The following is a 20,754-nucleotide window of genomic DNA, read 5'->3' as shown; positions in this document are numbered from 1 at the left end:
CCATTTTGGAGCTGTGTCTGACTCATCCCTTTCAGTTTCCTCAAAGGTTGGACGTTTTTGGCAAGACCCAGTTATTGCCCAGTTGTGGTTATCTTGAGATAATGATTGTGTTGACCCTTCTTTCCTATTTAAACATTGTGAGGGAACACCTTCCCCAACAGTTCAGGGGGATGGCCCATTCACTTTCTCAAGGGCAGCTAAGGATTGGGAACATACAGCAGCCTCACTTCAACATCCATATCCAAAGAATGAATTTATCTTTTCAATTAACGGTCAAGTGGATTTGAGACCCATGAGCAATGCAAGCTGTTTTCGGCAGTCCAATACTTACCACAGCTTACTATATTCAAATCCTTACTTTCCATGATAGGGTTTGATCACCTGACTCTTACCCAGCTAGTACAGTGTGATCAACAGTACACTGCCATATTCTAATCCAATTCTTGCTAAAGCTTTCTCCTTAACTGAGATGACCCACCTCTTAAATCAGATTTTCAAATCTCATTACACCTTCCAGTTGTGAAGTCAAAACTGAACCCTGTATCATGTTGGGCTTTTGCTTTCGTTCAACCCCAAAGGGAGATAGATAAAGTGCTTGAAAAGGAGGAGGAAGAGACAAAGGGGAGGGCAATGGAATAAGATATTTCTTGGAAAGCTCTTTCAAAGCTCTGAAAGCAAAATGGTGACCCAAAGGGCCTCCTTCCATGTCTGTAGAGATAACTCTGTTACTTGGCCAGTTCTGATGAGGGTTCCCTGTTGAAACATCAGCTGGGTCCTTTAGCTTTTAGGTGCAGTGTGCGTTTCGAGTGTTTAATGTTTCCGTTCCAAGTTGGACTCTTCAGTATTTTGTGTCTGTAACAATCCTGATGGGTACTTCCATTGCTAACTGCACGCACTCCCTTTGGTGGTCAGTGTGGTGGTTTCCACACACCACTATTGCCTTTTATATTATGGACTGTAGCTAACAATCCTGCTTCTCCGGAATGGCAATTCTATCAAAGTACCTTGAAAAAGATACAACACTCAAATCTTTAAATAAAGTGATGTCAAGAAGAAACCGTTTCAGTGTTTTGTTTTCTGTACTGCCTACCACTACTTGCTTTAGGTCAGCACTTCCCAAAGTGGCGATCAGGAGCCAAAAATTTAAACCATGAGTGTCCCACGGTGCTCAAACCAAGTTACAACCACCATGCTCCCAGTCTAACATAGCCCTTACTCTCACACAGTACTCAGTGAGGGGGATGCGACAATTTCCAAGTCTCAAAATGGGGGGTCACAGTGGGAAAAGTCAAAGAGACGTTGCTTTAGATTGTCAGCTACCCCGTTTTGGTTCATGGATGATCATCCCTAAAGGGCAGCTAGAGCAATTCAAAGGATGTCTTATGTATGAATTGAGTATAGTGCCTGGGAAAGAAGAATACGCTAGGGCGTGAGTTTCCATACGAGTAACTCATCTGCGGGAGCAAAGCTAGAAGGATGGAAGCTAAGGAAAAGAGAAGTTAGTTTCTCTAAAGTGAGCAAATACTAACATGGGATCTTCCAAGGAATAAATGATGAGCTAATGTGTTGAAATACAGTTGTGAGTGATAAACATCTGTTTTGAACCATGATGTGAAATCTTTTACATTCCCTCAAAGATTAAGAGCCATCGGTGTATAACACCTCATTCAAAACAGCAGCACCCCTGACACTGCAGCATCCCCCCAGTATTGCATTGGCCGATATTATGTGCTGAAAGACTGGAAGGGCCGTAAGTTAATGATCTTCTGGTTCATAGCAACACACAAAAAAAATGCTTGGCTTTATATAGCACCTTTAATGGAAAAATATTGCTAGAAGCCATTAAAATAAAAAATTGCATTTAAACATTGAAACTTAATGCCAGTGTTGGACTAGGAGTTACTTGATTTTCTGATGTACGGCCCCAAAAACAAGTCTTTGAATAAGTTTGATCACTTTTTATAGATGATAGCTTAAACATATAAACTGATTTCCAGTGCAATTCCTAGCATGGTCAGGATTATTTAGTTAATGTTGTCCAATGGTAGAATCATGTTTAATGGTGGACATTATGGTCAGAGCTTTGCAAATACAGCCTGGTTGAGCATAATTGGTGCACTGCTCATTACAGACAGTCAAAGGGATCTGGACACCTGGAGGAAGAAAGCCTCATCTTCCTCCTCGGTATCCTCCAACCCCATGGCATCGGTGGATTTCACCAGTTTCCTCATTTCCCCTTCCACCACCTTACCCCAGTTCCAACCTTGCAGCTCAGCACCGTCCTCATGACCTGTCCCATCTGTCAATCTGCCTTCCCACCTATCTGCACCACCCTCCCCTCCGATCTATCACCTTTACCGCCACCTCCATCGACCTATTGAACGCCCCCAGCCCCAACTCTCTCCCATTTATCTCTTCACCCCTGAGGCACCCAGCCTCATTCCTGATGAAGGGCTTTTGCCTGAAACATCGATTTTCCTTCTCCTCAGATGCTGCCTGACCTACTGTGCTTTTCCAGCACCACACTCTTGACTCTAATCTCCAACATCTGCAGTACTCACTTTCACCTATTCAAATTGGCATGTCGCACAATACTATATGCTAGCCACTGGGACATATGGTCTATGGATCTGGCATTATCCAAGCACAGAAACTAAATCCACATTATTCTTATGTGAACGTAGAACAGTACAGCACAGCAACAGGCCCTTTGGCCCACCATGTCTACACCAACCATGATGTCATTCCAAACTAATCCCAGCTATCTCCACAGGATTGGTGTACCTCTATTCCCTGCTTATTTGTCTAAATGCATCTTAAATGTTGCTATCATATTTGCATCTATCACTTCCCCTGGTAGCACATTCCAGGCACGCAACTACCCTCTGTGTAAGGACATGCCTTGCACATTGCCTTCTTCACCACCTTATCCATGTGTGTTGTCAACTTCTGGAAGCTATGATCTTGCACCTCATCAGCGCTCCTCAGATTTTTTCCATTTCCTGTGTACCGTCCCCTTGATCTGACCTTCTAAAATGCATCAGCTTACACTTGTCAAGATTAAACGCAATCTGCCATTTCTCTGCCTAACTTTTCAAATGGTCTGTATCCTGCTGCATACTTATACAACTTTTCTCACTCTCCACAACTCTGATTTGTGTGTCGTCTGCAAATTTACTAATCAGACCACCTATATTTGCATCCAAATCATTTATATATATTACAACACTGATCCTGTTGGAAAACCACTGGTCACAGACCTCCAGTCAGAAAACACCCCTTCACAACAACCCTCTGCCTTCTTTGACCAAGCCAATTTTGTAACCACCTTACTGTGGATCCCATGTGCCTAGACAGGCAAAATATGTGACTTAATCGGTAGAACATTCTCTTGTTTTGATAGCAACACCCCGTTGGGTGCCGAATACCATTTGAGCATTTGCTGCAAAGTAACAGCATGAGACCACCAGTTTCTTGCTGAGTTTTAGATGAGTTGGGCTCAGATTTATGTGTGTGGGTGAGAAGCACTCTCATTGTGGACCTTGCTCTTTGGAGGCAAAATAGGATATGCTGACACAACCCTCTCCTCATTGGAAAAGGTGCAATGGAGAAAGGCAAGCCGTTCTGTATTCCTCAGTAAAATGCACTGATAAGGCAACTACCTGAAATGAATGTGTTTCTTTTTAAATCCAGTTCTTGTGTACAACTGAACATTTTACCATCACCAAATCACCCATTGTATTTTTCATCTATCAAACAGCACCAGTAAATAGCTGGCTTTTTTTCCAATTGACTAATTTACATAAAAAGTTTATTAAAAGGCTATGCAGACCAAAGGTAAGAGAGAGATAGAGAGAAGCTAGGGCCCTGGATTGGATTTGATAATTTAGGATTAACAACACCTGCCATTGTATTTACTGTCATCCACCAGTCAGCATCCTCTTGTCATTACAAATTGTTATTGCTTTCCAAAATTGGCTTTCAGTTGAGAGTCAAAAGAGTTCAAGCTTTTTGTCTTAAAGCACTACTGAACTTTGATTTAGTTAAACAAGGCAGGTTCCTGAGCTGTGATCATCTTGATTTAATGACTTGGATCACTAATGCTCACTATTTACAACGTTCTGGAGGTAAAGAAAATTGGGGGAAAAAAAGGAACATTCTTCTAACTTTAAGAAATCTCTAGTGGATGAAGAGCTTCCTGATGTGAGATCGAGCAAATAACAAACAGTGTCCAGACCACGTGGATGTACCTACTAGAGAAGGTGCAAAACTTGGCCTACTCTTGGGAAATAAGGCAGGGCAGGTGACTGAGATGTCAGTCAGGGAGCACTTTGGGGCTAGCAACCATAATTCTAACAGCTTTAAAATAGTGATGGAAAAGGATAGACCGGTTCTAAAAGTTGAAGTTCTAAATTGAAGGAAGGTTGATTTTGACAGTATTAGGCAAGAACTTTCAAAAGCTGATTGGGTGCAGATGTTCACAAGTAAAGGGACGACAGGAAAATGGGAAGCCTTTAGAACTGAGACAATGAGATTCCAGAGACAGTATAGGGTGAAAGGAAAGGCTGGTAGGTGTAGGGGATGCTGGATAACTAGAAAAATTGAGGTTTTGGTTTAGAAAAAGGAAGCATGTCAGGTACAGACAGGAGAGATAGAGTAAATCCTGAAAAAGGTATAAAGGCAGTAGAAGTATACTTGAGAGAAATTAGGAGCGCAAAAAGGGGACATGAAATAGCTTTGGCAAATAGGTTTAAGGAGAATCCAAAGGGTTTTTATAAAAAGGGTAACTAAGGAGAGAGTAGGGCCCCTGAAAGATCAGAGCTGAAAATGTGTTGCTGGAAAAGCGCAGCAGGTCAGGCAGCATCCAGGAAACAGGAGAATCGACGTTTCAGGCATAAGCCCTTCTTCAGGAATGAGGAAAGTGTGTCCAGCAGGCTAAGATAAAAGATAGGGAGGAGGGACTTGGGGGAGGGGCGTTGGAATTGCGATAGGTGGAGGGAGGTCAAGGTAAGGGTGATAGGCCGGAGTGGGGTGGGGGCGGAGAGGTCAGGAAGAAGATTGCAGGTTAGGAAGGCCCTGAAAGATCAGCAAGGTGGCCTTTGTATGGAGCCACAGGAGATGTGGGAGATACTAAACGAGTATATTTCATCATTGTTTACTGTGGAGAAGGACACGGAAGATATAGAATGTAGGGAAATAGATGGTGGCATCTTGAAAAATGTCCACATTACCGAGGTGATGGTGCTGGATGTCTTGAAACACACATAAATGTGGACAAAACCCCAGGGCCTGATCCAGTTTACCCCAGAACTCTGTAGGAAGCTAGGAAAGTAATTGTTGGGCCCCAAACTGACATAGTTGTATCATTGATAGTCACAGGTGAGGTGCTGGAAGATTGGAGGTTGGCTAATGTGGTGCCACTATTTAAGAAAGGTGCTAAGGACAAGCCAGGAACTATAGAACAGTGGGTCTGACATTAATGGTGGGCAAGTTGTTGGAGGGAATCCTGAGGGACAGGATGTACATATATTTGGAAAGGTAAGGACTGATTAAGGATAGTCAGCATGATTTTGTATGTGGGAAATCACGTCTTATAAACTTGAGTTTTTTTGAAGAAATAACAAAGAGGTGTGATGAAGGCAGAGTGGTGGACGTGATCTATATGGACTTCAGTAAGGTGTTCGACAAGGTTCCTCATGGGAGACTGGTTAGCAAGGTTAGATCTCATGGACTACAGGGAGAACTAGCCATTTGGATACAGAACTGGCTCAAAGGTAGACACAAGATGGTGGGGGAGGATTGCTTTTCAGACTAGAGGCTTGTGACCAGTGGAGTGCCACAAGGATCAGTGCTGGATCCATTACTTTTCATCATTTATATAAATAATTTGGATATGAATGTAAGAGGTATAGTTAGTAAGTTTGCACAGGACACCAAAATTGGAGGTGTAGTGGACAGCAAAGAAGGCTACCTCCGAGCATGACCAGATCTTGATCAGATGGGGCAATGGGCTGAGGAGTGGCAGATTTAGTTTAATTTAGATAAATGCAAGGTGCTGCATTTTGGAAAGTTAAATCAGAGCAGGTCTTATACACTTAATGGCAAGGTCCTAGTGAGCGTTGCTGAACAAAGAGACCTCTTGGTGTGCAGGTTCATAGTTCCTGAAAATAGAGTCGCAGGTAGATAAGATAGTGAAGGTGGTGTTTGGTATGTTTTCCTTTATTGGTCAGAGTATTGAGAATAGGAGTCTGGTCATTAAGCAGTTATACAGGACATTGGTTAGGCCACTGTTGGAATATTGCATGCCATTCTGGTGTCCTACCTATTGGAAGGATGTTGTGAAATATGAAAAGGGTTCAGAAAAGATTTACAAGGATGTTACCAGGGTTGGAAGATTTGAGCTATAGGGAGAGATTGAATAGGCTGGGACTGTTTTCCTTGGAGCATCAGCAACTGAGCAGTGACCTTAGAGTTTATAAAATCACAAGGAGTATGGATAGAATAAACAGACAAGGTATTTTCCCTGGGGGAGTCCATAACTAGAGAGCATAGGTTTAGGGTGAGAGGGAAAGATATACAGAGGAACCTTGATTAACCAAAGGACAACATCAGGGAATATTTAATTCAATTAAGTGATGCCAGACACCACAGGTCACCACACACATCAGGACCTTGATCGGATCATTTGAAATTTGGTTAATTGAATGCTGAATAATAGATGTTCCTCTGTAAAAAGGACCTAAGGGCAACTTTTTCCATGCAGAAGGTGGTGCGTGTATGGAATGAGCTGCCAGAGGTGGTGGTTAGTACAATTACAGCATTTAAAAGGCATCTAGATGGGTATATCAATAGGAAGGGTTTAGAGGGATATGGGCCAAGTGCTGGCAAATGGGGCTAGATTAGTTTAGGATATCAGGTCAGCCAAGAACCACCAAAGGGTCTGTTGCTGTGCTGTACATCCCTATGACTATCTTGAGCCAGTTTCAAAAAAAAATTTCCAGATGAAGTACCGATCAGGATAACAATATTTTGTTCTGGCACTGAAATCTAAGGCTCAGTTGAGAGGGTCAGTGACTCTTGCATTGATTTTGGTTCCAGTTTCATTCCTGTACAGTGCTGAGTTAGTGCTGCACTATCAGAAGTGTCACCTTTCAAAAGGGAGAATTTAGGCTGAGGCTCTAAATGTTTTGTTAATGGGAGCTTGCTGCACATAATCTAGCTGCCATGTTTCCTACATTAGAACCAATGATAGTCATGTCACTAATGTAACTGACCCATGAATGTGCCTGAAGAGCACTCAAGTTGTCTTAAGGCAACCTTTTAAATTCTGTACAGGAGAATTGAATAAGGGGAAAGGGTAGGTTGTTGTAGACAGCTGTACATTGTTTTATGAAATTTTGTTTTTGCCCCATGATGCAATAGTCCCCATCAATAGATCCTTCCATGAGGGGGGGGGGGGGGGAGGAGAAAAGAAAGACAAGAGGCAGTCAGTGGTCACAGCACAGGAGAAGGTGATAGAAAAAAGGTGATCTGGAGTTTTAAAAGCCTGAAAATTAGTTACATTACAGTAGAGTAAACATAGAAAGTTACAACTACAAACATTAGATAGTAGGATGTTGCAACTGATTTAACCACTGCAGAGCTCAATTCACGTGTAGAAACAGCAAAAATTCAGCAGGCTAGCCAAGCATACTCTTCATTCTGAAATTAGAATGCAGTAGAGGTGAAAGCAAGCTTGTAGAATAATGCAGTTAATACCAAGAGTTGATGAAAGCATTCTACATTTATACAGAAGCCAAAGTCTGAGCATAACAGGATTTGTTCCTCAGTGAAAGGTTTGAGCTATTGACAAATACCATGAAGTTCAGAACACTGTCTCCTATGTTCATTATACAAATGGGGAACAGTTCAGACATGTTCATTGGAAGGAAGCAGTGTTTGTGACCAGCCTTACAACTAGGCTGAGCCCTGCCATATTTCACTCCAAGTGGGGATGCAATCTTAAGGGGAAGGTTTAGTGGCTTCATATGGCCTCCATGAAGGGAATGGGAGTAAATCTAATCACCTTCCTGCTTCCCACATCAGCATGAAACATTAAAGCTCACCTTAGGACTGAGTGTAGCAGTCAGACCATGATTTCATCTGAGTGGTTGGTTTAGTGCCTTCAGAGTTTTGACAGACTGCTCACCCAATAGGATGATACTAGAGGTACAGACACCAGTTATATCTTTGTGGGGTACATTGACCCTTTGTTGTTCTAGTCCAACAACTTTCTCCAATATTGTGTTGTGTAGGTGCTGCTTCCCCCAACCCAACACCAGAAAATACTTCAATGTAGCTTCCAACTTCTAATCTGACCTCACTCCTTTCCTTGGAATATTTCACTTTCTGGTGATAGTGGTCAATAATATCCACTAAGTGCCAACTGTTACCTGGACTATTCAACTTTGCTGTGCTCCCTGTAAAGGAAAAAACCCATCATTTCTCCTGGTTCCTGTTATTGCACATGTATCCAATAAGGCCAGCTTCAATAGAGTTTGAAATATCAGACTTCCTCAACCAAGGATCCCCCAGCATTGTTGGGGCAAAGCTCAAGATTTGAGCTGAACTACCTACCATTCCACCAGCATTCACAGAGCAGTAAGTACTGTATGTGCAATGTCCAGACATTATGCCAATCAGCATTCCACAGGGATCATGCCCTCCAGGGAGGGAGTGCACCCTTCCTTACTCCCACTATTCCCACCCCATGACTTAGGATGAATGAGTCGATATTATACCTTTAGTGCCCAAAACATCTTCCAAGTGAAGCAACACTATGCACCTCCCACAAATCTAGTCTATGGAATTTGCTGCTCACAAATTGTGATCTCCTCTGCACTAAAGGTAGTACCTCTGCACTAAAGGTAGTACCTCTGCACTAAAGGTAGTAGAGGCTGCTTGGCAGAACAGTGCTCTGCCTGAAAAAAGCTTCGTTACCTGTGACTTTAGCACACCATGCTATTTCCTGGCCAACATTTGGCTCAGGCTTGCTGCAGTGCTCTAACAAAGCTCAATATAAGCTGGAAGAGCAGAATCTCAGCCTGAACTCACCCTAGTCCCTACCCCATACTAAGTAGTCTCACCTATTGGTAACAAGACCTCCATTAACAGCTAGTCATGGAGAAAGTTCTCCATGATCTGGAGAACTGTTTCTCTTCCCCTCTAAATGGGGATTTTCCTAGCTAGCTTGAAGGGTCACAGGATTCAATGAACTCTTGTTTCTTTTCAGAAGTACTACCCCCACCAGCTGAGCTTCAAGGAAAAAAAGATTCAGAATCTGTAGTACTCCAATTTGCTAGATGTGCGAGATACATACAGGAGCAGTCTGATGGAGGAGACTTGAACACCTGGTTTCACTAATAGACTGTCAGAGGAGTTAGGCACTTCAGAACTGGCATTTGTTGCCTTCTGCCATTTAAAATATTGGGCCATCTCCTGATTTGATTAGGAAGTTGGAAGGTTTATGACAAATGGAGTACATTTAATTAGGTCAGTGCAAACTTAATTGCATGTGTTTCATAATTATGCTAGAAACAAAACTTCAGGATTTCAAAATTCAATTACTCACTAGTTATAGGGTGAGGCAGATTTACAATTCTTGAATTAACCACAAACCAGAAAGATTCAGTTGTCAATAGTTTATTAGCACAGTTTAGCTTCATTCAAAAAAGTCAGTTATAAACCCCATTCTTACAAGGAGACATGATTGTTTAAACAAACAGGGCAAGAAGTTACATACCACATTTACAGTCTAGCTTTGAGTCAGAGACTAAAGATTGCTCTTAGCAAATCTTAGGAATGGCAAGTGATAGTGATTAAACAGTTCAATGCTATTGCCAAGGGTATTGCTAAGAGTCAAGTCCATGCACAAGAGACAGAAGTCACCAAGCCCCATTAGGTTCATTTAAATATTGCAGTCCCCACTGAAAGGTGATCCAGGTCATACAAGACTTGGGGTTTATGACATGTAAACCTTGCACACACTTGTCAAAGTGCTACTTAAACAGTCACAAGCTCAAGACATGGGCATTTGTTTGCAATTCCAACAGAGTACTAGTCCACAGATCAAGGCCAACACCAGTGATGTTACAGCTGCTGCAAGGAGAACACCATCTGTAGTATTCACTGTAAGAGAGGGGAGGTTAATGAGATGGATTCTGTCACTTCCATGATTGTTGGACAGACCGTTTACCTTCCTCAATAGATAGAACAGCACCCAAAAGACTTTACTCCATTGACCCATGCCTCACCACTGTTTAAACTTCAGAATTGAAGGGACAGCCAACATGAAACTAGTTTACAACTCGAGTCAATGATCACTGGATTAATTTAAAAACTGAATGCATTAGCTTAAGCTCTGGATACATGGACATGTTAGCTTGGCAGGAGTCAATGTATCCTATAGCTCACCAGTGGTGATTCAGTTTGAAGTCAAAGCTCATTTACTAGTGTTGAGCTAGACTGCTGAGCCTAAAACTTCAAGGGGAGCAAGAGGCTGCCATTGGGTCCAATATTCTTTAGAAATTGTGGCTGTGGTATCCTCATTTCAAACAGACCTATTAATCCTAGATTAATAGAATTCCTGCTGAGAAAGTTGAGAATTCTCAATTAAGAAACCCCCACCTTTTGAAGTGGTACTTATTTGGACCCCATCCTCAGTAAGTGTTCTTCCTGCTTTCTCCCTATTGGTGTACTTCCAGAAATCCTTGGGTACAGTGTACCCTTATGCTTATGGAAAGCATAAACCAACTCTTGATGCCTCCAGCACCACCTTCAGTGGTTTAAATCTTGGTGACAAGTAATAGCTGTCCATCTACATGATGGAAATTCTTCAGTCTTGGGGAGAAATAAGAACTCCTTTAAGACTGAGAAAGCATTGCTGATCAAGAATGGCAATATTGTAGTGGTGATTGACAGTAGGGTAGTAATGCAAATAGTAACTGATACTTCCAAAACTAGCTGGAACAGTTAGCACTAGAGCTTTGACAATTATGGACTTGATTACTAGTTTAAGGTAAAAATTGCTTACTCTATTTACTTGCTAGCTATGCATTGTTATGTTTGACTGAGATTGGCATGCAATCACTTCATACCATTTGCCTGAGATAGGTCTGCAGTTTTTCCTTCAGCAAGAGTGAAAACTATGGGTCTCTTCAGTGTCACTAATCCATGGTAGGATGCTTCAGCTGAGATGTTAACATCTGAATGTCTGGCTATCCCTGGGGGGAAAAAAAAAGAAAAGAAAGTTGGTGGCATGAAGCTAGCTGAAATAAAGAGTTTCCATTCTTAGGAGAAAGTTTCTTACTTCTTCCAGCACCACAGGTTGTGGCACACTCTTGCATGTCAGGTAGAAGGCACACAGTTGCACTACAATGAAAGTAGACCTATAGGAGAGGAGAATAGTTAAGCACAAGGACCCAGCAAGAGACATTCAGTAAAGTGAAAAAAGTCTAACCTCTCCACTCAGTGCTGTCCGACTCTGCCGATTCCAGAATGCAAAGGTCTTCACTTCAAACCGTTTGTGATGAGTTGGAAATGGCACATCGGAAGCCGCCTCTACTGCATGCAACTGGGTCAAGTAGTTGTCTCTGTAGTATGGGCACCTACAGAAAGAGTACAAGTGCTTCATTAGAGGGTGAAGGCACAGATTGAACAGCAAGGGATGTTTCACAAGTTAAATACAAACATTTGACAGTTTGTGTATCAAGTGGGTGGGATGGAAATTTGGGTAGTGAAGCACAGGGTTTTTATTTGTAATTCCTTAACTAGCCTGAAAAAAGCAGTAATATGCATCGGTCATGAAGTTCTCTGGTGATGATGTTAGTGTTGATAATATTGTTAATTCAAAAACCCTTGTGGCCCAAAGACATGGCTTGGAGACTACTGATGATCTAAGTGCATTTTTGGCAAGATGCATTCAAGCTTTCCATTGAGATTTAGTCAGGTAGCTAAAATGGTGTTAACAGGTAATTAGAATGCAGGGACAGTTTCAAGTTGTGCATTGAGAACCAAAAGGTGAACATTAAAGATGCCTTCACCAAGGGTAGTAAGTTGACATGAATAGGAAAGGGAGGTTTAAGTATGAGCACTTAATAGAATGCTTTTGCATCACAAACTAGCATAAAAATTCTAGTGGGACTTCCTAGCTGAAGTTGACCAGTGCTCACTCATCTGCTAGTTCTTAAATGGAAATACTTGCCCATGCAGAAGAATGCTCCATCTTGGAGCACGATGAGGGTCAAGTGTTTGTGTGGCCCAGCAGTCATTCAGCACTAGTTCAATATTGGGATCAGTTCGGTGGAGAAGACGCACTTCTATATACACTGGCTCTTTGAGAAATCTCACTAGAGGGTAGTCTTCATCAGCAAACCAGGTACTGTAGGACTTCTCTGCAGAGAGAGGTAGTGAGTGAATACAATGCAAAGTTTATACAGTTCTTCAGATGTGTTAGACTCACCTTTTGCAATCCTCATTTCCATTTGGAGGACACCTTCCCTCAATACAAAAGGTGGGAGTGAAGCAGTATTCACTACTAGTGTCAAAGGGATGTCTTTCTTGCCAGTGAAGTGACATTTCACATGTAACCTAGGAAAACAGTATTCAGTTGTTCATTAGGATTAAGGCAAAGATATTAATGCTACACAGTCTGAGAAAGACAAATCAAAGGCATTCTATTCACAAGGTGCATATGGGATTATTACATTGGGTTGGGGCAGTGGAGGCAAGATGCTTTAACAGTGCTGGTTCTTCCAATTTCACTGTTTTCACTCAAGCTCCTTAGAGGAGTGTATGAGAAAGTACTTTGGGAATTTGTTTGATAGTTTAAGTAGTCAGGAGCAAGAAATTTAGTCAAGTCTGTTGTTGAGGACAGGAACTTAATTTGTGGCACCAGCCTGAAGAATGGTTACATGTACTAATGCACATACAGGTAGCATTCAGATCATGGGAGATGAGTTTTAGGGTCAGTTGCTAACAGTAATTTCCTTTGAAAGATGACATGGTTTAGGTTTGAAGTGACTATATAGCTTATGACAGAAGCAAGCTATTTCATCAATAGATACTGCATGGCTGATTCTAGTGGCAACAAGAATAATCAACCAAACTAGAGCAGAATTTTTAATCTACTTAGTAGAATTTGCTACAGTTAGATGTTCAGTATCAAGAGCTTACTTGAAAGTACTCTCCCTGGTTATAGAGCCACGAGGTCCAGTTTGGATTTTCCTTTTGGCCATTACATCTACACTGTAAGTGATGTAGAGTCCATCAACCTATGTAGAGAGAAAAAAGGTAAGGATCCAATCCTTATTTCTTCCCTCACCACCCTAGAGGAGGAAACAACTTACTATTTGTGTAGTCCCACATGAGTCAAGAGGAAATCTGAAGAGAACAAACTCTGTTGTCCTGGTTATAGGACCACACTGTGGACTTGTATTATTTAGCAGTGAGACAGAGTCAAGATTGAGTGGGGGTACTGTAGCAATTCTGGGAACCACGATGGTGAATAGCCCATTGGTTGTACAGTCAATGTAAGCTGGGGAAAAAAAAGGTATTTAGTATTCAGCAATTAAGTGCAGCACAACAGGTTTACTATTGCATTAGTGTTCAAGAAAATTCTCAATTCCAAGTACAGAGGCTAATCAAGCACCAGCTTTTGCATAAGATCAGTCTTAGCTGCCCACAGACAATTTTGAGAAAAGAAAAGTGTTGATTTCAAAAGCTAGGACTCAGTTATCTGAGCAAGAATTAGAATTATTCTAGATTAGAAAGACTTATACCAAATTTAAAAACCAACCAGTTTTTCCATAAAAGCAAGGGATTTGCCCACTGAGGAGATCATAGCAGCATCCTTTGGCATAGCATTCTTCTTCACCAATTGAAGCATTTCCACAGTTCACACGGTCCTTGGCATCAACATCACAAATGTGGGTTTTATCTGCAATCAGAAGTTCAGTTAGCCACGAGCAGTGAACTGCAATTTTAAACCTAAACTAGATACCTAGGACTCAATTCTGATCAGTCTTATTTCAGGCACTGGTTTGTATACTGGACAAAGCTAAAAGTTCAAGACCAGGATCAACTTTCAAATCCCATCTGGATTTACTGCCAACAATCCATTCATACTTATTTGAACATGCCCAGGACAATTGGATTTGAACATAGATCTTCTGGTTTGTAAGATCTAAAGTTTGTGTAAGAACACAATTAGCTGGAATGTTATGCTAAACAAAAACTCAGTGCATGTCTAGAGTTGACAAACTGACTAAGCTCAGTTGGCTTCTCTAGCTACACTCCCTAGATTAGGGGAAACTAGGCTGATTTTACATATTAGGCATATGAATGCCTGTTAGATGGCCAACATTAACTTCAATCGTGTTTCCTTGGTCACAAGGCCCCCTTCAAGATCTATCATGAGTGATACTAGCTTTTAAAAGCTAAAGTATTGCTAGTTTGTGTAAGCTTAATCTGCATATCATACCTCCATTTGAAGTCAGGTCCATGCTGATTGTGGCTGTTGTGAAGCCAGCTGTCTGCCCCACAAGTGCAGTTGTGGTAGTAGCATCTACTGGCTCCTTAGATATGGGAATAGTTACATTCACAGGCTCCTTGGTGAAAAGGGTTGCTGCAGTGGTATCCACAGGCTCCTTGGAAGAGGGGGTCACTGTAGTCCTATTCACTGGCTCCTTGGTAATGGGAGCCGTTTCTGCAGTGGAATCTATAGGCTCCTTGGTGGGTGCTGTTACATTCATGGTTCCAGTGATTAGTGTCACTGCAGTAGTGTCTACAATAGGGATGGCTGCAGCAGTAGTATCTATTGGCTCCTTAGTGGAGGAAAGGGTCACTGTTGTAGCATCTACTGGCTCAGTGGTGTGAGGAGTTGCAACAGTTCTATTCACTGGTACCTTTGTGCCAGTAACAGTTGTAGTGGTAGCCACAGGCTCCTTGGTGGAAAGGGTCACTAAAGTCACATCCACAGGCTTCTTGGTGGCAGAGAGGGTCACTGTAGTAGCATCTACAACAGGAATAGTTACTGCAGTGGTATTCATTGGTTCCTCAGTGAGAGAAAGGGTTACCACAGTCAGTGTCACTGGCTGCTTGGTTGTGGGGGTCACTACAGTAACATCTACTGGTTCCTTAGTGATGGAAAGGGTTGCTGCAGTGGTATCTACAGAAATGTTAGAAGTAGCATCCACAGGTTCCTTGGTGATGGGAAGGGTCACCACAGTAGACCCCACTGGCTCCTTGGTAGTGGGAACAGTTACATTCACAGGCTCCTCAGGGGTATCCACAGGCTCTGTGGTAGAAAGGGTCACTGCAGTAACATCAACTGGCTCCTTGGTTATGAGAACAGTTGCATTTATAGGCTCCTTGGTGGGGCTCACTGCAGTACCATCTACTGGCTTCTTGGTGATGGTGACAGTAGCATTCACAGGTTTCTTAGTGGTGGGAAGGGTCACCACAGTAGACCCCACTGGCTCCTTGGTAGTGGGAACAGTTGCATTCACAGGCTCCTCAGTGGTATCTACAGGTTGTGGGGTGGAATGGGTCACTGCAACAACATCAACTGGCACCTTAGTGATTGGAAGGGTCACTGCAGTGATATCTACCACAGGGATGGTTGCAGAAGTAGTATCCACAGGTTCCTTGGTGATGGAAAGGGTCACAGTAGAACCCACTGGCTCCTTGGTGATGGAAACTGTTGCATTCACAGGCTCCTTGGTGGGGGTCACTGCAGTACCATCTACTGGCTCTTTAGTGATTGGAAGGGTCACTGCAGTGGTTTCTACAACAGGGATTGTTGCTGAAGTAGTATCCACAGGTTCCTTGGTGATGGGAAGGGTCACCACAGTAGACCTTGCTGGCTCCAGGGTGGGAACAGTTACATTCACAAGCTCCCTTGTGGTATCTACAGAAACTGTGGTGGAAAGGGTCACTGCAGTAACATCTACTGGCTCCTTGGTGATGGGAATAGTTTCATTCACAGGTTCTGTGATGGAATGGGTCACTGCAGCATCATCTACTGGCTTCTTGGTGGTGATGGAGACAGTAGCATCCACAGGTTTCTTGGTGGGAAGGGTCAAAACAGTAGAACCCACTGGCTCCATAGTGGGAACAGTTGCATTTGCAGGCTCCTCAGTGGTATCCACAGGTTTTGTGGTGGAATGGGTCACTGCAGTAACATCTACTAGCTCCTTGGTGGTGATGGAAGTGGTCACATTTGCAGGCTCCTTGGTAATGGGGGTCACTGCAGTAGTATCTACAACAGGGGTACTTGCAGTAGTGGTATCCTCTGGTTCCTTGGTGATGGGAAGTGTTCCTTTTGTGGGTCCCACTGTTGGGGAAGTTAGAACAGTTGGAGTTAAACAGGCCATTTACTTTGAGTTACAGGAGATAGTCATGTCTAAAAGCTTTTAATATTATTTGTTTCCATGAGATTCAGGGTGCACATGTCACAATCAGATTAGTACTCCATTGCAGAGGGGAGAGAGGGAGATTTATTATTTTTACTAGCCACTTGTCAAATTGAAGACCAAGTTTACATGCAGGTATTTAGTTCTACCTATAGATTTTGTGGTTAATGTATTGCAGGACATGAAGGCCCTAGTAGTTTATATTTACTCCAACTGAAGGCCAATTGGGAAAAATAGTTTAACTGAACCTAAAGTTCAGTTTCAGGTGAGGAAGGCAAGAAAAGGAGAAGTTACACCATTTTCTAATTGGCAGCCTTTAGCCTGCCCTTGGTTCAAGCGACTGCACTGAACAGGCCAGGGACATTTACACCAGAAAATCTGGAGTTGACAATTTGATGTTTGTAGTGTCAAATTTAAATAATCTGCAATTATGTAGTAGTGTCATGTGACACAGGTTATGAGAATTAAGACTAAATAGCCCATCCAGGTCCTGACTTTAGATTATGCAGCTTTGAGTTTGTAAGGCCAGGTGGAGAGTCAAATTAAATGCTAATATGACATACACAACTGATCATGAGTGGACAGATCAAGTGATTCAGAGCATCAGGATCAGCCACTACACAAGGCAATGGACCGTTTGCTTGTACAGAAAGCAAAGCCTTGGCTACACAAAGCATTACTTAAAACCTACCAGTCACAGAAGGCAATGATGGCAGGGTACAGTTTAGTGGAATGCGTTCTATAACTATAATTCTTTTGGATTCATCAATTCCATCAATCCTCAGCTCCAGGCTCACTGTGTTGTTCTACAAGAAAGAACAGCATTTGATATTAGCTGAAAACCAAAGCCTGTTAGGAGTCTTGAAGATCACCAAGTCATCCATTTCTCTAATGGGATAGAATAGAGGTTTCCATTCTCACTGGAAATTCTCTTCCCACTCAGTTATTAGTAATGGCCTACCCTTGGCTCCCAATTATGATTGGGAGGGGTATTTACACCTTGACAAGTCAGTTCAAAGTCCACCACTGAAAGTGGGGAGATTTCATCTAATTCACAAGTGGAAACTTCCCATGTGGATAGAAACCTAATTGTCACTCCATACTTTACTCCTGGAGTGTAAAAGATGACTGATCAATGGCCAGACCAAAAGTTGCCATCTGATCTTGGTACTGTATTTACCAGGCTAACCTTCCTCAGGAAAGGAGTCAATTCACCCATTAACTTATCTGCTCGACAAGATGCAGAGTATAATCAAAAAACCTTGCCGATTGCCATTATACCCTTTCAACTGGGTCTCATGACTGCAGCTCAACCAGATTACACTTTCACCATTGGCAAAAGGAGTTAATTGCAACTGAAAGAATACCCTTAATATCTTTCCACAAAAGACTTCCAAAAAAACTTCCTTGGCTAGAAGAAGTTGTCAGACCTGTGCTGCTAGCACAACATTTGTGGTCAAATCTATAAGATGCAGCTGCTATGGTTGTTTTTTGGCTATTTCCAATCCAAAAGAGAATACTAAAATATTACCACTGCTTTGAAGTCTGTACTTACCATTAGGTGAACATAACATCCCTTGTATGGGGTAGTGAAAAGCAAGGACCCATCTGCTTGTGGTACAGTGGTATATGGACAACTGCTGGGCAGTGAATGCAGGTCTCTTGGTATACCATAGTTATCTATTCAAGAAAGAATTATTTTCAGACATGTGCAATAGCAATTTTAAAACAAAGTATAATTAGTCATCCTAATTCAGATAGGAATGGCAAGACTCATGCCACAAGCCAGACAGTCACCATCCAGCTCAGTACTCCATGGACATCAAAGTGTGTGCAGGGCCACCCAAGCAAGGTTTCTTCAGTTAACAAAGCATAATGTGGAGACAAATTCTGTCCTTGGGCGCTAGCACCTATTCCAATGATCTTCAAAATGTTATCCTGTGACTAACATTCAAAGTTCAGCATTTTTAGCTGCACTAGTAAGGTCACTTTCAACTTTATATATTGAAAACAAAGTGGGGAATGGATCATGAGCAAGCAGGGCACTGAGTAAGTCAGATCAGCCATGATCTTATTCAATGATATCCAAGAGGATATACTCCCAATTAGGTTAGATCGGTACATTAACCCAGCAGTGAGCACTGACTCAACCACAATAGATAACACAAGCAGAGGGTCAGCTTTTTAAATGCCAGATATTTTAAAGTTTAAAAAATGAGATCCAGAACCCCTTCACTCAATGCATGAAAAGTGTTTAAAGCCCAGTTAAATAATCTTCCCCCAATATAATTGGAATATATGGAGTTACCTGACTAGTATCATGAATCAGTTAGCCTTATCAGTTGCTGTATAAGCTAGTTCATTGATCAGAAAATCCCAATGTAGAAACTTCTACATAGTAGAAAGGAGGGTGTTTTCATTATAACTGAAGCCCATTTAAAGATTACCAAGACTGACACCTCAGGGTTCTTAGCTAGAGGGAAGATAGTTCCATTATGTTGTGTCTCTGACAAAGCTTCTCAGCTATTACAACCCACAAGAAGAGTGGCCCTATTGTTTAAGGACACCTCAAGATCATAGATATTGGCTTTTTAAAAAGAGCCATGGGCCTACATGCATGAGCTCTGACACTAGACAATGTAAGTCTTGTTCCTCAGTCAGGGGACTCTAACATGACAAACCAAAACAGCTTTTACTGGAGGGGTCATTGGACCCTAAGTGTTAGCCCTAGTTTCTCTCCAGAGGTACTGCTAGCAATGTGTAGCCTTTCCAGCTATTTCTGTTCGTCTCTAACATGAAGGGCGATTGCTTGCCGGTGTAGTATATAGAAAGTCAAAAATAAAACCAGAATTTTTTTAAAAAGAGCACTTGAAGCAGCGCTCCAAAAAGCTCATGCTTCAAATAAGCCTGTTGGACTAGTGCGATTTTTAACTTTGTACACCCTAATCCAACACAGGCATCTCCAAGTTAAAAAGCTTTGTTAAAAGTTATCGCTGGTCCCATTAAAGCAGCAATTAGAGATACTCTATAGAGACCACAAGCACCCATAATGAATTAAGTTATTTGGTACCCTAAAATTACCGCCGGGGAGGAAAGGCGACTCAACTCCGCACTCCAATTGAACAAACAAGTTACCAAATGTACATTTAGTTTTATTTACAAGAGGGTAGAGATAGATGCATAGAGGGGAGAAAGCATTTACAACAAGTTCGAAACACTTCGCATTACTCGGAGCGTTAATGACTTACCCACGATGGACAGTCGAATGAACATTCCCTGGAAAGAGTCATTACGAATTCGCACCACAACGCCGGACGGCGTACAAGTTATCTCCTCGGGGTAGTCAAAGTATCGCACTGAGCCATGGCCCGAGCCTGGCGGGGGAGAATCGAGAGTCCTGACCCTGAAAGGGTGACTCCAGAGCAGCAGCAGCAATAAGATAAAGAGCCCCATCTCGAACTGGCGATAGCTCTAGCAGCAGCGCCCCAATCCTTTTCAAGGCAGAATCCTCAGCCCAATTAATGATGCCTCAACTACAAGCGAATTGCATTGGGCGCCATCAAATGGCAGGCCAACCACAATTGCTGTTCGTGGGGATTTAGGAGCACTGAATGATTAACTAATCAATTGGGAAATCCTTTAGGAACACTTGGTGAGGGGTGCTTATCCCATGCCACTAGTGTCCTATCAAACTTATACAGTGCAGCTAAATATCTATAAAGATCTGCTTATTGATGGTAAGTCGGTGTCAAAAAGTGTTCCACTGAATCCAGTCCCTTCTCTTTGTTATTTTGGAAATTTGCATTAAATCTCCAGCTAGTGGATAGAACCACAACCCCTACTTTTGCACGGTCAATGAAACCTCGTTTTCTGACTCCGACACCTCAGTCAGATTCAAACAGCACAGAAACAGGCCCTTGGATTCACCCAGTCTGCACTGACAAAAACAAGCATTTAGCTTTATACTAGTCCCATTTTCCAAGGCCCCTAGCCTTGCATGCTTTGGCATCTATTGTCAAATTACCCGAATCATGATCTTCTCAATCCATCAGTTCCATCACATTTGGACAACACATATCCAGAAGGATTTCCTTGAATTATAACAGCTGGAATTTGGAACCATAGAAAGTGGCATCATGAGGAGGCCATTCAGCCCTTCAAGCCTGCTTTGCCATTGGAAATGATGATGGCTGATCCTCTTTCCCAATGCTATATTCCCACTTTCTCCCCAATCCCCTAGAAGCCTTTAAAAGCTAAACATAGACCAATCTCTTTCCTGGAGATTATTTATTGACCTGAAACA

At 42.3% G+C, this 20,754-nt stretch overlaps 1 protein-coding gene across 1 annotated transcript; it reads right to left on the bottom strand.

Moving 5' to 3' along the window:
* Positions 1-9,776: 9,776 nt before the first annotated feature.
* LOC122563962 (uncharacterized) lies at positions 9,777-19,904 on the bottom strand. Its single transcript, XM_087977052.1, has 14 exons — positions 19,700-19,904; positions 18,007-18,131; positions 17,143-17,257; positions 15,263-16,372; positions 14,519-14,731; positions 13,835-13,975; positions 13,386-13,573; positions 13,213-13,310; positions 12,500-12,627; positions 12,242-12,431; positions 11,498-11,645; positions 11,348-11,426; positions 11,136-11,261; positions 9,777-10,167 (listed from the first exon to the last, which is right to left on the bottom strand). Exons 1-14 carry the CDS (start codon positions 19,902-19,904, stop codon positions 10,058-10,060), a joined length of 2,976 nt encoding a protein of 991 aa, XP_087833178.1. The 3' UTR covers positions 9,777-10,057.
* Between the last annotated feature and the right edge of the window lie 850 nt (positions 19,905-20,754).

The sequence above is a fragment of the Chiloscyllium plagiosum genome, unplaced genomic scaffold, assembly GCF_037043375.1.
Source record: "Chiloscyllium plagiosum isolate Xiang-an unplaced genomic scaffold, Cpla_swu_hap1 HiC_scaffold_31, whole genome shotgun sequence".
NCBI lineage: Eukaryota > Metazoa > Chordata > Chondrichthyes > Orectolobiformes > Hemiscylliidae > Chiloscyllium > Chiloscyllium plagiosum.
This window is presented reverse-complemented; position numbering and strand designations above follow the sequence as displayed.

What these genes read in the sequence shown, in the direction of transcription:
- LOC122563962 (XM_087977052.1), bottom strand. Translation starts at nt 19,904, where the DNA reads ATGGGGCTCTTTATCTTATTGCTGCTGCTGCTCTGGAGTCACCCTTTC. An exon ending in GGACCTGACTTCAAATGGAG is followed by an intron (nt 13,976 to 14,518) that starts GTATGATATGCA and finishes TTCTGATTGCAG; the next exon opens with ATAAAACCCACATTTGTGAT. An exon ending in GGAAATGAGGATTGCAAAAG is followed by an intron (nt 12,432 to 12,499) that starts GTGAGTCTAACA and finishes CTCTCTCTGCAG; the next exon opens with AGAAGTCCTACAGTACCTGG.